Source organism: Ranitomeya imitator, chromosome 9 (genome assembly GCF_032444005.1).
Source record: "Ranitomeya imitator isolate aRanImi1 chromosome 9, aRanImi1.pri, whole genome shotgun sequence".
NCBI lineage: Eukaryota > Metazoa > Chordata > Amphibia > Anura > Dendrobatidae > Ranitomeya > Ranitomeya imitator.
The window spans coordinates 43,695,971-43,711,748 of NC_091290.1; the positions used below are offsets into that span (position 1 = coordinate 43,695,971).

General features: G+C 41.3%; 1 protein-coding gene across 1 annotated transcript in view; it reads right to left on the reverse strand.

Moving 5' to 3' along the window:
• Positions 1-15,778, reverse strand: part of HRAS (HRas proto-oncogene, GTPase) — a 98,416-nt gene that overhangs the window by 20,776 nt on the left and 61,862 nt on the right. Inside the window, exons 3-4 of the mRNA XM_069738363.1 lie at positions 14,459-14,637; positions 4,464-4,623 (exon numbers count right to left, since the gene is read on the reverse strand). Of these exons, the coding sequence (XP_069594464.1) occupies positions 4,464-4,623; positions 14,459-14,637 (339 nt within the window). The remainder of the gene's footprint in view (positions 1-4,463; positions 4,624-14,458; positions 14,638-15,778) is intronic.

Genomic DNA, 15,778 nt, shown 5'->3' on the forward strand with positions numbered 1-15,778 from the left:
AATTGCGTCACATATCCTGCAAGTACGTGGGAGTAGCACTCGAAGGATTAAGGTGATGAATCTTGAATCCGTTTCCTCCCATATCAGGGTGGTGACAAATGAATGATTGCATAGAGTAGTGATGAGAGAGTAGTGACAGCCACAAGACACGCAGCTGCGGGAACTCAAGCATGCCGAAAATACTCAATTAGGGCACGAGCATGCTTGGAGAACACCTTATCCGACCACGCTTGCTCATCACTAGTAGAGAGTCAAAGTGGATTTTTGGATTACAGAAATTGGCACCTCAGGGATTGAATGAGGATTTTTTATTTATTGCATTTTACAGGCAGAGATCAATATCTATGTATATATTCATGCAAGACTTTATAAAAGTGTCTTTAAAAACAGTCTCAACCCTTCTTCCTTCCCCCCCATTTATGGCTATAGACAATTTGCTTGTACGATTTTTCTATATTTACTAGATTATCACTCAGATTAAAGAATATTCACCATCACAAGAGGAATAGTCTTTGACAAAAACTTTCATATTGAGAACAGGTTTGTCATCTTTCATCTTAACACATGTCGGATTGTGGCTCCAGAAGATTTCTCTCACTTCATGCATTTTCAATGATTGGGTTCATTACTCAGATGCCACAACACATCTGTCTTTTCACGTTTTTTTACCCTTTTTTTTTTTTGCACTTTAAGTAATCACCAGTACAATCAATTGTGCAGGATTTTATAAATATATATATTTTTACGGGGATAGGTATGTAAAGTAAAATGACCAGCATGTCATCATGGAAACATATTCAAGTCACCCATATTGTTTATAGCTACACACGTATAAGATGGCATTATTATCGGATCCGTACCCTTCACCATTATCTATATAATGCTAGCCATTCGTGCAATTTATTTTACTTCTGGTCATCTTCTGTGCAGGGTAGAGGTATTAGCGTAGCCATATTCCTCATTTAAATTATACACGTGTGGATCTAAAAATATTGTTATGCCTCATTTTTCCTTCTATGTATATTGGTCATATAAATATTGTTATGTTTCATCCCCAGATATTGCTCTAATTGTGATAAATCACTGACTATAGAAGTGCATAACATATACCGTATAAATATGTGACCATGTGATCCAACATCTATTTTCTCCTTCTGTGCATCTTCTCGCCATCTAGTGGTGTTTCTTGATATTACATGGAATCATGCCTGCTCTGTTTCTCTGATTACACGTGCGCTAATGATGTCTAGCACTCTATCATCAGACACTCTGATACGTCACTTCCAGCCTCGGACTTGTGATTTGACGGCCGCCCTCAGCTGATTTGTATCTCAGGTAATGACTGACACAAAAAATGTACAAGAAGCATACAACACGCCCCTGATGAAGCAGCATTGTTAGCGGCGATACGTGTGTGTGTGTGTGGGGGGGGGTTCACCCCTACTGTCCCATATACATTTTCTGGATTTCCCAGTATGGCATCTTTCACTTACTAATGCTCCTTTCATATATTTCATTGTGCTGGTGATTTATTTGGTCACCATGCATATGTATACAACGAAGGCAATTAGGGATAGACCCAAGTCCTACAATATTGTTGTGCCTTGCATTATGGTGATTCATGGTCTTTTAAAAAGGTTTTAAATTGTCTTTAGCGGCTTGTTACTGTAGTCAAGTCTAATAATATATTTCTAGATGATCAACTTTGTTGACAGATTTATTTTTCTTCTTTACATATGGTCCTGCCATCTCTGTAAGTAGTTCCTTCCCATGCCGAGCCTTGTAGTTCCACAACCGATAAACCTGTCCTCTCCCTTACACCTCCCCTCCAACACTGACTTTACTTCCTACAGTACAGACCTAAAGTTTGGACACACCTTCTCATTTAAAGATTTTTCTGTATTTACATGACTATGAAAATTGTACATTCACACTGAAGGCATCAAAACTATGAATTAACACATGTGGAATTATATACTTAACAAAAAAGTGTGAAACAACTGAAATTATGTCTTATATCCTAGGTTCTTCAAAGTACCCACCTTTTGCTTTGATGACTGCTTTGCACACTCTTGGCATTCTCTTGATGAGCTTCAAGAGGAAGTCCCCAGGAATGGTTTTCACTTCACAGGTGTGCCCTGTCAGGTTTAATAAGTGGGATTTCTTGCCTTATAAATGGGGTTGGGACCATCAGTTGTGTTGTGCAGAAGTCTGGTGGATACACAGCTGATAGTCCTACTGAATAGACTGTTAGAATTTGTATTGCAAGAAAAAAGCAGCTAAGTAAAGAAAAACGAGTGGCCATCATTACTTTAAGAAATGAAGGTCAGTCAGTCCGAAAAATTGGGCAAACTTTGAAAGTGTCCCCAAGTGCAGTGGCAAAAACCATCAAGCGCTACAAAGAAACTGGCTCACATGAGGACTGCCCCAGGAAAGGAAGACCAAGAGTCACCTCTGCTTCTGAGAATAAGTTTATCTGCGTCACCAGCCTCAGAAATCGCAGGTTAACAGCAGCTCAGATTAGAGACCAGGTCAATGCCGCACAGAGTTCTAGCAGCAGACACATCTCTACAACAACTGTTAAGAGGAGACTTTGTGCAGCAGGCCTTCATGGTAAAATAGTTGCCAGGAAACCACTGCTAAGGACACGGAACAAGCAGAAGAGACTTGTTTGGGCCAAAGAACACAAGGAATGGACATTAGACCAGAGGAAATCTGTGCTTTGGTCTGATGAGTCCAAATTTGAGATCTTTGGTTCCAACCACCGTGTCTTTGTGCGATGCAGAAAAGGTAAACGGATGGACTCTACATGCCTGGTTCCCACCGTGAAGCATGGAGGGAGGAGGTGTGATGGTGTGGGGGTGCTTTGCTGGTGACACTGTTGGGGATTTATTTAAAATTGAAGGCATACTGAACCAGCATGGCTACCACAGCATCTTGCAGCTGCATGCTATTCCATCCGGGTTGCGTTTAGTTGGACCATCATTTATTTTTCAACAGGACAATGACCCCAAACACACCTCCAGGCTGTGTAAGGGCTATTTGACCAAGAAGGAGAGTGATGGGGTGCTACGCCAGATGACCTGGCCTCCACAGTCACCAGACCTGAACCCAATCGAGATGGTTTGGGGTGAGCTGGACCGCAGAGTGAAGGCAAAAGGGCCAACGACTGCTAAGCATCTCTGGGAACTCCTTCAAGATTGTTGGAAGACCATTTCCGGTGACTACCTCTTGAAGCTCATCAAGAGAATGCCAAGAGTGTGCAAAGCAGTCATCAAAGCAAAAAGTGGCTACTTTGAAGAACCTAGAATATAAGACAATTTCAGTGGTTTCACACTTTTTTGTTAAGTATATAATTCCACATGTGTTAATTCATAGTTTTGATGCCTTCAGTGTGAACCACTGGTTCCCTATAGGTTCCCTATAGGGCCACCTCTTTTCCCCCCGAGGGAAAGCCTTGCAGTTAACACTGCAGGAACCTGAAAAACAACAGCCATAGGGATCAAATACTTTTTATCATAGGCACAAATGTAACCAGACAAAATAACTTTTAGAACACTTGCCATGATGTCTTCATGAGGGGGACAGAACTCCTTGTCGACCCCCTTACAAGATTTCAAATATAACTTAGGCCCGGAGCTTCTCTTCCTATGTGCATAGTAAGGTCGCGGAGATATCATGACCTCACAACGCACACTCTTGGCTTGGGACTTCCGGCAGCAAACAGGCATGCGCAGGGACATCCTGAGCCTAGTCGCAGCCAGTCATCCCCAAACAGCACAAAGATACCCTGGGGTTCAGCGAGTGGCGGCAAAAAGAAGTGGTGCCAAGGACCATAAGCGGAACAGTGCGTAGCAGAGGTAAGCAATATGGTGAATATTAGTTTGGTTTTTTTCACCCCTTCATCTTACATTCATTATGCCCTTGGGTATCTTTAAACCCCAGAGCAAAATAAGGGACATTCAATTCACGAAGAATAAAATTTGTTGCAAATAAAACTTATAGGTAAAATCCACAAGATTTGGTAATTTAGATCTTTGAAGATCCACTCATCTCTAATACCTTTTAGCTTCTCAAAAATCTAAAATTCCCAATGTCTGAATAAAAGAAAAGCCCTTTACATACTTAGCTGCAATGGGGTGAAAATCATCTTGGATAGGTTACATATTGAGATTTTGGCTTTAATCCCAAGTCATGTGACAAGGCTCGTTAGAGGGTCGATATCGACTTTTAGCATTGCTACGTCCTATAGGAGGCACTAAAGTTTTAGTCCTCTTCCTCTCTGAAGGGACAGCTTTCATATTTTTAAATACTCATCCATCATCAAAAGTGAGAGAATTGCCATAAGAGTATTGTGCACAAAGGCTTTCAGAAATGGTTGAAGCTGCAAAAAACAGTTATTTACAGTATACCAACCAGAGTACATCGTATTATCCACAAGGCACAATACATCTTGCACTTACCTGCCTGGTTTTGGCAGATGTTTCAATATAAGGAATGCCATAACTTCTGGCCAAGTCCTGAGCTTGTCGGGTCTCCACAGTTCTAGCTGGGAGGTCACATTTGTTTCCTACTAACACCATTGGAACGTCATCAGAATCCTTTACCCGTTTTATCTGCTCCCTGTGTAAAAACATTGCAAAAGATTAGTGTGGAGCAATTTACCAGTTTCTCTTTCAGCTGGCTCTTTATTTAATTTCCAATTCACACTGAGTTAGTGGCAGCAAATAAACTACTATGAGGTTTCCAATACAGAATACAGCACACAGATGGCTTCCTTCTTTAATCCTTTTCACACAGAGAGAAGCAGCAAGGAGGAAGTTATACAGTAGCACTGAGCAGCGTAGATGTAAATCCAGCTCTGGAGTGAGGTAAAATACTTGTCAGAAAACTCAAAATGAAATTTGGCAGCCTCTGCTCATTTTATGCGTTCTTGACTCCTCCTCTTCCCTCCCCTTTCTATAGAGTATAAAAACTCACTGAGCCTGCAGTACATCTGGTATTGGGCATTTTTTTGTTTGTTTTCCCAGAATAGATGGTGATTTCAAGAGGGATAACTCCGATAACATATATTGCAAAGTCCCTTATATTTTACTTTGCTATTAAATTTAAGCAAAAGTTTCTTAAAAGCACAGTTTCTATTTAAATATCTGCATTTGGGACATGAGGACATCAGAATCTGTAACCTGTTCCTCGCCCATGCTTTATGAGATGGAGTGAAGGGAGTTTACATCAGACACACACTAGTGGTGACGGAACCCTGGTGTTGTCTTTGGTCTGGAGAGACTGATTTTGAACTTTGGTATTTTTGGGGGTGTTCAAGATGCGGTTCTGAAACTTGTGGTTGATTGACTTAAATGAGGATGGGTCTGTCGGCCACGGGTTTCAGAGCCGCATCTTGAATATTTTAAAGAATATTGAAGTTCAAGGTAGGTCGTTTTTGACCGAAGACAACAGCAGGGTTAAGAACCATGACTGTACCTATTCCTCTTGGTTCCCTGACTAGCCAATATTGGGGTACCATTACAGGCACAGAAGAGCTGAAACGTTTTGACAGTGTCAGGGGTAATCCAGATGTCAATACTTTACTTCTTGGAGTAAGATTACGCTATAGGAAACTACGATTATCTTAAAACCAAATGTTTTAATTTCTCATTGACTGTAAAGGGGCTTTAAGCTACTTTACTAATAAGAAACCATCACTAGGATAGGACATCAGGGTCAGATATGTAGGGAATCCATCGCCAGGCACTGTATGGAGAGTTTTGAGCTCCATACATTGTTTTGTGGCAGTGATTAGTGGTGCAAGCAAACTTCCAGAATTAATTTAAAAAAATAAAAAATAAAAAAAAAGCTAGAAGAGTCCAATAAATTTGAGTAAACAAAAAAATAAATAAATTACTAGAAACAAATTAAAATTGATTGATCCTTTATCTAATGTGACTAAACATGTGTATGGCAAACATACAGGTTAAACTGGCTCACAATCTCTTATGCTTCACAACTGGACAAACATATTCCCAAAGTGTAACCCCTTACAGAAAGACCCATTTTGGGCTTTTACGTCAAAGCTTTTTTGTCTCTTCATCATCACATTTCATGAGCTATAATATTAATATATTTTTTTGTTTTTTTCCCAATCAAGCTTTTTTTTTTTGGGCAGGATGAGCATTTGTCAGTGGCACCATTTTATGGTACCTGTAACTTATTTAACGCTTATTAACGCTTTGTAATGGAAAAAAAAAACAGCAATTCTGTTTGACATTTTAACTTTTATGCAATTAACGTGCGGCACAAATTAAGCGTTCACTTTATTCATTGGATCAGTATGCTCATAGGGATATCAAAATTATGTAGCTTGTTTTATTATTATTTTTTTTAATAATAAATACACTAAAAAAAACAAATTTGGACCGATATTCAGAAAGTGGTATGTTTTCCAATTTTCTGGCAGCGGACCTGTAAGGGGCTTATTTTTTTGCATGAAAGGACAAACATATGACATTTGGTACATTTGACATTTTGATCACTTCCTATGAAGTAGATGAATGAACAAAAGAAACAGTAATTCTAGAATGGTTTTGTTTTATAAACACGGTTCACGATTTAGAGTAACTTTTTTTTTTTTTGGTCTTGAAAAACTTTTATCAAAGTTTGCAAACACCCAAAAAAAAACAACAATTTAATGCAAAATGGTTTCTCAGTCGATTTGCCCGTCTCTAGCTGCATTGGATACCAGAAAATACTCATTTGGAGTACAGATAATAGCTGTGAAAGGCTCGGCTCCTGTGTGCTCCTCAGAGTTTTGTGGGACGATTGATATCCGTGGTAGCACTTGTAACAATAGCCAATGTCCGATCGGATCAGATTGGGACTTTTTTTTTTTTTTTCTCGGAAAGTGAGAACTGTTGTGCGCACCCACCCTTCTCAGACCAATATCTTGCAGCAGGCTGATCCCCAGAGTTAGTGTATGATGTGCGTATAGGTTAGGCCGGGATCACACATGCGAGAAAAACGTCCGTGTCTCGCATGTGAGATCCAAGCTCTGGCGCCGGCACTGTGGAGCGGAGCGTGCGGCCGCATAGGAACACATGGAGCCGCACGCTCAGCTCTGAAGTGCCGGCGCCAGAGCTTGGATTTCACATGCGAGACACGGACGTGTTCCTCGCATGTGTGATCCCGGCCTTACAGACAGAATAAACACGAAAAAGAGGGACTGAAAAAGTGCTAAAGAAAACAAAAAAAAAAAAAAATTGCAAAAAGAATTCACATATGCACTGCAATGTCAAAATTACTTGCTGTGCATAGGTTTAATCTTTTCAGGCTTTCAAAGCAGTGAAGCGGCCAAAATAAACAACTTGGCCGCTCTTCAGTTACTTTCTGCTTGGAAGCCATCACTATATTAAATATGAAAAAAAAAACTGAAAAAAAAAGAAAAAAAAAAAGAAAAAGAGGCACGCAGGCTGTCACAAAACAAATAAGATGGCAAGAAAGCTGTGTGCAGATACCCTTAGTGAGACACCAAACCTGAGCTGACCCCATCACTGCCAGCACCTGTACCCCAAATGAGTACGATAGGGGTACGGAAGCCACTTACATGTTATTCCCTAATAAAGCAATGAGGCTGGACAAAAGTGTAAAAAAAAAATACAAAGAATACTCCTTAATTGACATGACAAAGTTATTCTGGAAGTCCAAACTATAAATACAACACCAAATATGTGGAAGGTTTTTTGGGTAAAAGAGGTAAAAAAGTTTTACTTTTTTTTTTTTTTTTTTTTTTTTTAAAAAAGGGGCACGGGTGGAGGGATGCGGGGGTTCCTTTTACTCCAAAACCCATAACTGTCTTTTTTTTTTTGTGCGACAAGCTGTAGTTTTCACTGGTGGCATATTTGGGTAAAAACTACTTTTTGATCACCATTTTCTATGTACAAATCTGAATAAACAAGAAAAACACAAAAAGGAATTCTAGCATTGTTTTTCTTTTCTTCTTTCTTACTGAGCTCCCTGTGTGGGATAAGCAAGGATTTTATTTTATAGTACGGTTGCAAACAATTACAGTGATGCCCATTTAGTTTATGCAAAAGCAAACAACTTTTTGAACAAAACTCTTTGCATCATGTTTTCAAAAATGGAGAAATAACAAAAGAAGAAAGCTATTGACCGATACCAGGGATCACCTTAAATCATTAAAATATTTTATTTAATAAAGTACAAAACAGACTAAACTTGTAAAAAAACATTTAAAAAGTCACTTAGGCTACGTTCACATTTGCGTTGTGTGTTGCGTCGGCGACGCAATGCACAACGCATGCAAAAACGCATTGTTTTGTGACGCATGCGTTTATTTTTGGCCGATTTTGGACGCAAAAAAAAATGCAACTTGCTGCGTCCTCTGCGCCGACGCTTGCGCCAAAAATGACGCATGCGTCACAAAACGCAAGACAACGCATGTCCATGCGCCCCCATGTTAAATATAGGGGCATGCGTCGCCGAGGTTGCGCTTGACGCACCGCAAATGTGAACGTAGCCCAACATGACATAATCACAGCACATATGGCTCAAAATGGAGCCAAAAAGGCCCCTACCCCAGGTGTCACAGTATCAAAAGGTACATACAAGGCTAGGTTTATAAACCATACAATGAATAATTTGTATACCTATAATAAGGCAGAAAGAAGACAAACCACACAATACATGGCAAATACAAAGCAATGCATGTAACAATATAAGAATAAGCCTAATAGCAATGGAGATACCAGTATTCTATGTACAGGCCATAAACAAATAGTGGGGGCTTCAATGTGAACAGGGACCCTTAGTCTCTAATAGAGCGAGACCCACGGGAACTGAGTTATAGCCCACAAAGGAATGATACTGTGACACCTGGGGAAGGGGCCTTTTTGGCTCCATTTTGAGCCATATGTGCTGTGATTATGTCACGTAAGTGACTTTTTAAATGTTTTTACAAGTTTGCTCTGTTTTGTACTTTACTAAATAAAATAAGGTGATCCCTGGTATCGGTCAATAGCTTTCTTCTTTTGTTATTTCTCTGTACTTGTTGCATTGACCTCAGGTGTACCCCTCTGTTATGGGGTGGTGCCCTCTATAGACTAATTACGCCAGATGTTTTCAAAAACTTTTAACATTTTTTTCCCCCCACTGCCCAGTTCTACAAGGGTTTGTTCTTTTGTGTCTTTCACCATGAGGGATAAATGATATAGTTTTATAGTAACAGGTCGTTGTGGATGCGGCAAAACCAAACATTAATCTTTTTGGAGTCAATTTCCCTCCCCCCCCCCCCCAAATTAACCCTGCTGTTCTGTTCGGTCTGGGGAGACCTATTTTGAACTTTGGTATTTTTTGGGGTGTTCAAGATGCGGTTCTGAAACTTGTGGTTGATTGACTTAAATGAGGATGGGTCGGTCGGCCACGGGTTTCAGAGCCGCATCTTGAATATTTTAAAGAATATTGAAGTTCAAAGTCGGTCATTTTTGACCAACAGAACAGCAGGGTTAAAACTTTTTTCTTTTCTTTTAAACTGCAATTTTGGGGAGGACTTTTTAATGTTGTCTGTATAAAGTTAAGGGGTTAATTGACAAAGTGATGCTGTGATCTAAAAGAGTTTTAAAAAAAAATTATTTTACATTTACCTTCGTTTTTTTTTTTTTTTTTTTTTTTAACCCCTTCATGACCCAGCCTATTTTGACCTTAAAGACCTTGCCGTTTTTTGCAATTCTGACCAGTGTCCCTTTATGAGGTAATAACTCAGGAACGCTTCAACGGATCCTAGCGGTTCTGAGAATGTTTTTTCATGACATATTGGGCTTCATGTTAGTGGTAAATTTAGGTCAATAAATTCTGCGTTTATTTGTGATAAAAATGGAAATTTGGCGAAAATTTTGAAAATTTCGCAATTTTCACATTTTGAATTTTTATTCTGTTAAACCAGAGAGTTATGCGACACAAAATAGTTAATAAATAACATTTCCCACATGTTTACTTTACATCAGCACAATTTTGGAAACAAAATTTTTTTTTGCTAGGAAGTTATAAGGGTTAAAATTTGACCAGCAATTTCTCATTTTTGCAACGAAATTTACAAAACCATTTTTTTTAGGGACCACCTCACATTTGAAGTCAGTTTGAGGGGTCTATATGGCTGAAAATACCCAAAAGTGACACCATTCTAAAAACTGCACCTCTCAAGGTACTCAAAACCACATTCAAGAAGTTTATTAACCCTTCAGGTGCTTCACAGCAGCAGAAGCAACATGGAAGGAAAAAATGAACATTTAACTTTTTAGTCACAAAAATTATCTTTTAGCAACAATTTTTTTATTTTCCCAATAGTAAAAGGAGAAACTGAACCACGAAAGTTGTTGTCCAATTTGTCCTGAGTACGCTGATACCTCATATGTGGGGGTAAACCACTGATTGGGCGCACGGCAGGGCTTGGAAGGGAAGGAGCGCCATTTGACTTTTTGAATGAAAAATTGGCTCCACTCTTTAGCGGACACCATGTTACGTTTGGAGAGCCCCCGTGTGCCGAAAAATTGGAGCTCCCCCACAAGTGACCCCATTTTGGAAACTAGACGCCCCAAGGAACTTATCTAGATGCATAGTGAGCACTTTGAACCCCCAGGTGCTTCACAAATTGATCCGTAAAAATGAAAAAGTACTTTTTTTTCACAAAAAAATTCTTTTAGCCTCAATTTTTTCATTTTCACATGGGCAACAGGATAAAATGGATCCTAAAACTTGTTGGGCAATTTCTCCTGAGTACACTGATACCTCATATGTGGGGGTAAACCACTGTTTGGGCACATGGTAAGGCTCGGAAAAGAAGGAGCGCCATTTGACTTTTTGAATGAAAAATTATCTCCATCGTTAGCGGACACCATGTCACGTTTGGAGAGCTCCTGTGTGCCTAAACATTGGCGCTCCCCCACAAGTGACCCCATTTTGGAAACTAGACCCCCCAAGGAACTTATTTAGATGCCTAGTGAGCACTTTAAACCCTCAGGTGCTTCACAGAAGTTTATAACGCAGAGCCATGAAAATAAAAAATAATTTTTCTTTCCTCAAAAATGATTTTTTAGCGTGGAATTTCCTATTTTGCCAAGGGTAATAGGAGAAATTGGACCCCAAATGTTGTTGTCCAGTTTGTCCTGAGTACGCTGATACCCCATATGTGGGGGTAAACCACTGTTTGGGCGCACGGCAGGGCTCGGAAGGGAAGGCACGCCATTTGGCTTTTTAAATGGAAAATTAGCTCCAATCATTAGCGGACACCATGTCACGTTTGGAGAGCCCCTGTGTGCCTAAACATTGGAGATCCCCCAGAAATGACCCCATTTTGGAAACTAGTCCACCAAAGGAACTAATCTAGATGTGTGGTGAGGACTTTGAACCCCCAAGTGATTCACAGAAGTTTATAACGCAGAGCCATGAAAAAAAAAAATTATTTTCTCAAAAATGATCTTTTAGCCTGCAATTTTTTATTTTCCCAAGGGTAACAGGAGAAATTTGACCCCAAAAGTTGTTGTCCAGTTTCTCCTGAGTACGCTGATACCCCATATGTGGGGGTAAACCACTGTTTGGGCACATGCCGGGGCTCGGAAGGGAAGTAGTGACGTTTTGAAATGAAGACTTTGATGGAATGCTCTGTGGGCGTCACGTTGCGTTTGCAGAGCCCCTGATGTGGCTTTACAGTAGAAACCCCCCACAAGTGACCCCATTTTGGAAACTAGACCCCGAAAGGAACTTATCTAGATGTGTGGTGAGCACTTTGAACCCCCAAGTGCCTCACAGAAGTTTATAATGCAGAGCCGTGAAAATAATAAATACGTTTTCTTTCCTCAAAAATAATTATTTAGCCCAGAATTTTTTCTTTTCCCAAGGTTTACAGGAGAAATTGGACCCCAAAAGTTGTTGTACAGTTTCTCCTGAGTACGCTGATACCCCATGTGTGGAGATAAACCACTGTTTGGGCACACGTCGGGGCTCAGAAGGGAAGTAGTGACTTTTGAAATGCAGACTTTGATGGAATGGTCTGCGGGCGTCACGTTGCGTTTGCGGAGCCCCTGGTGTGCCTAAACAGTAGAAACCCCCCACAAGTGACCCCATTTTAGAAACTAGACCCCCCAAGGAACTTATCTAGATATGTGGTGAGCACTTTGAGCCCCCAAGTGCTTCACAGACGTTTACAACGCAGAGCCGTGAAAATAAAAAATCATTTTTCTTTCCTCAAAAATGATGTTTTAGCAAGCATTTTTTTGTTTTCACAAGGGTAACAGGAGTAATTGGACCCCAGTAATTGTTGCGCAGTTTATCCTGAGTATGCTGGTACCCCATATGTGGGGGTAAACCACTGTTTGGGCACACGTCAGGGCTCGGAATTGAGGGAGCACCATTTGACTTTTTGAATACGAGATTGGCTGGAATCAATGGTGGCGCCATGTTGCGTTTGGAGACCCCTGATGTGCCTAAACAGTGGTAACCCCTCAATTCTACCTCCAACACTAACCCCAACACACCCCAAACCCTTATCCCAACTGTAGCCATAACCCTAATCACAACCCTAACCACAACCCTAATTCCAACCCTAACCCTAAGGCTATGTGCCCACGTTGCGGATTCGTGTGAGATTTTTCAGCATCATTTTTTAAAAATCCGCAGGTAAAAGGCACTGCGTTTTACCTGCGGATTTTCCGCAGATTTCCAGTGTTTTTTGTGCGGATTTCACCTGCGGATTCCTATTGAGGAACAGGTGTAATACGCTGCGGAATCCGCACAAAGAATTAACATGCTGCGGAAAATACAACGCAGCGTTTCCGCGTGGTATTTTCTGCACCATGGGCACAGCGGATTTGGTTTCCATATGTTTACATGGTACTGTAAACCTGATGGAACACTGCTGCGGATCCGCAGCCAAATCCGCACCATGTGCACATAGCCTAATTCTAAAGGTATGTGCACACACTGCGGAAAACGCTGCGGATCCGCAGCAGTTTCCCATGAGTTTACAGTTCAATGTAAACCTATGGGAAACAAAAATCGCTGTACACATGCTGCGGAAAAACTGCACGGAAACGCAGCGGTTTACATTCCGCAGCATGTCACTTCTTTGTGCAGATTCCGCAGCGGTTTTACAACTGCTCAAATAGAAAATCGCAGTTGTAAAACCGCAGTGAAATGCGCAGAAAAAACGCGGTAAAACCGCCATAAATCCGCAGCGGTTTAGCACTGCGGATTTATCAAATCCGCAGCGGAAAAATCCGCAGAGGACCAGAATACGTGTGCACATACCGAAACCCTAACCCTAGCCCTAACCCTAGCCCTAACCCTACCCCTAACCCTAACCCTAGCCCTAACCCTACCCCTAACCCTACCCCTAACCCTAACCCTGACCCTAGCCCTAACCCTAACCCTAACCCTATTCTAACATTAGTGGGAAAAAAAAATTCTTTATTTTTTTATTGTCCCTACCTATGGGGGTGACAAATGGGGGGGGGTCATTTATTATTTTTTTTATTTTGATCACCGAGATATAATCTATCTCAGTGATCAAAATGCACTTTAGAACGAATCTGCCGGCCGGCAGATTCGGCGGGCGCACTGCGCATGCGCCCACCATTTTGGAAGATGGCGGCGCCCGGGGAGAAGACGGACGGACCCCGGCAGGAACGGTAAATATGATGGGGTGGGGGGGAGCACGGGGGGGACCGGAGCATGGGGGGGTGAATCGGAGCGCGGGAGGGGTGGAACGGAGCACGGGGGGGTGGAACAGAGCACGGGGGGTGGAACGGAGCACGGGGGGTGGAACAGAGCACGGAGGGGGTGGATCGGAGTGCAGGGGGGTGATTGGAGCACGGGGGGAGCGGACAAGAGCACGGGGGGAGCGGAGCACAGGACGGAGGGGAGCGGAGCAGTGTACTGGACAGATCGGAGGTGCGGGGGGGCGATCGGTGGGGTGGGGTGGGGGCACATCAGTGTTTCCAGCCATGGCCGATGATATTGCAGCATCGGCCATGGCTGGATTGTAATATTTCACCAGTTATAATAGGTGAAATATTACAAATCGCTCTGATTGGCTGTTGAAAGTGAAACTGCCAATCAGAGCGATCGTAGCCACAGGGGGGTGAAGCCACCCCCCCTGGGCTAAACTACCACTCCCCCTGTCCCTGCAGATCGGGTGAAATGGGAGTTAACCCTTTCACCCGATCTGCAGGGACTCGATCTTTCCATGACGCCACATAGGCGTCATGGGTCGGATTGGCACCGACTTTCATGACGCCTACGTGGCGTCAAAGGTCGGGAAGGGGTTAAAGGGGTTGTCTACAACTAGGTCCAAGCTGAACTTTTCTCCAAATCATAGAGATGTGCCGAGGGCCTCACCGGGAAGGTTCAAGTTCACTTTGCTTTCGATAATAAATGTCACTTATTGATCACACACCTGTATTGGTGAATGTCCTCAAAAGACTTTGTGTTGTTAATGGCGAATACACATAAAAACCCCTCTCCTGTCCTCATGTACTGGTCCCGCATTGCACTGTATTCCTCTTGACCTGCAGTGTCCAAGATGTCCAACAGGCAAGTCTCTCCATCTATGACAACTTGTTTTCTATAGGAATCCTAAAAAATAAAAAAAAATTAAAAAAAAATAAAAAAAGAATTCGAAGAAACAAAACAAATACAGGCAAGTTAAAAACAGTATCATTCACTTAGGCAGTTTTTTTTTCCTATTTGTGTGCTGCATCCAGTTTTTAGTCAGTGTGTTCATTGTTCATTTTGACCAGTGGACTAGTGAAAACGACAATGAAACAGCCCAGATGGCATCCTGCGCTTTTTTTTTTTTCTTCCAGTGACCCACTAGCTCAAATTGGCAATTTTGAGCGAGGGAGGAAAAAAAAAAAAACCCTGAACAAAAGGTTTTTGTTTTTTTTTGTTTATTTTGTGAAATAAAAAATCCATTTGTATAATTAAAGGAAAAAGGAGGCAGCACTCCAATAAATGATGAAAAAAAGTGGACTTTATTAACCCATATGGTGGGCTAATAAAGTCCACTTTTTTTCCATCATTTATTGAGTGCTGCCCCCTTTTTTCATTTTTATCTATTTATACACATACATACAAATAAAATGACATATTTATAATATATTACATTTGTTCTCACGGCATGCAAAGAAACTCATTAAATTGATTTATCTTTGCCATCTTGCAGTCATCGCACCCAAGAAATAAAAATAATCATCTTCTGTAACTTTTGCACTTTAACTCCTCTCATTATGGTGGTAAAGTACTACAAGGCACAGGATGCAGCCCAGCTAGACGAATGACCCTGCCTTATAATTAATCATTTAGAAAAATACACCAGCGGAGAACGTATTTTGTGGAGCACAGAGACATCTTGTGGCAATTTCAAGTATTGCATGAAGGTATGACTGACATACATTGAAGCAATTACTCAGACATTAACCTTTTAACCTTCGGGTATTCCTACCTCCCAAAATAGCAACTGATTAAAGGGGGGAGTCTATAACGCAATCATATTCCTCCAGGGTCTCTGGTTTCCTTAAATACATACCGATGGGGATTTTAGATTGTGGAGACAGATGACATGGCACCATTTTTTAAGGAAAACTGACAACTTATTTAAAAGGAATCTGGCAGTAGGACAACCCTCCTAAGCAGTCTATGGCCATGTACGTCATAGGCAGCTGAATAAAATGATACCATGATACCTGCGATCTGACATCTTATTCTAAAGAAATCC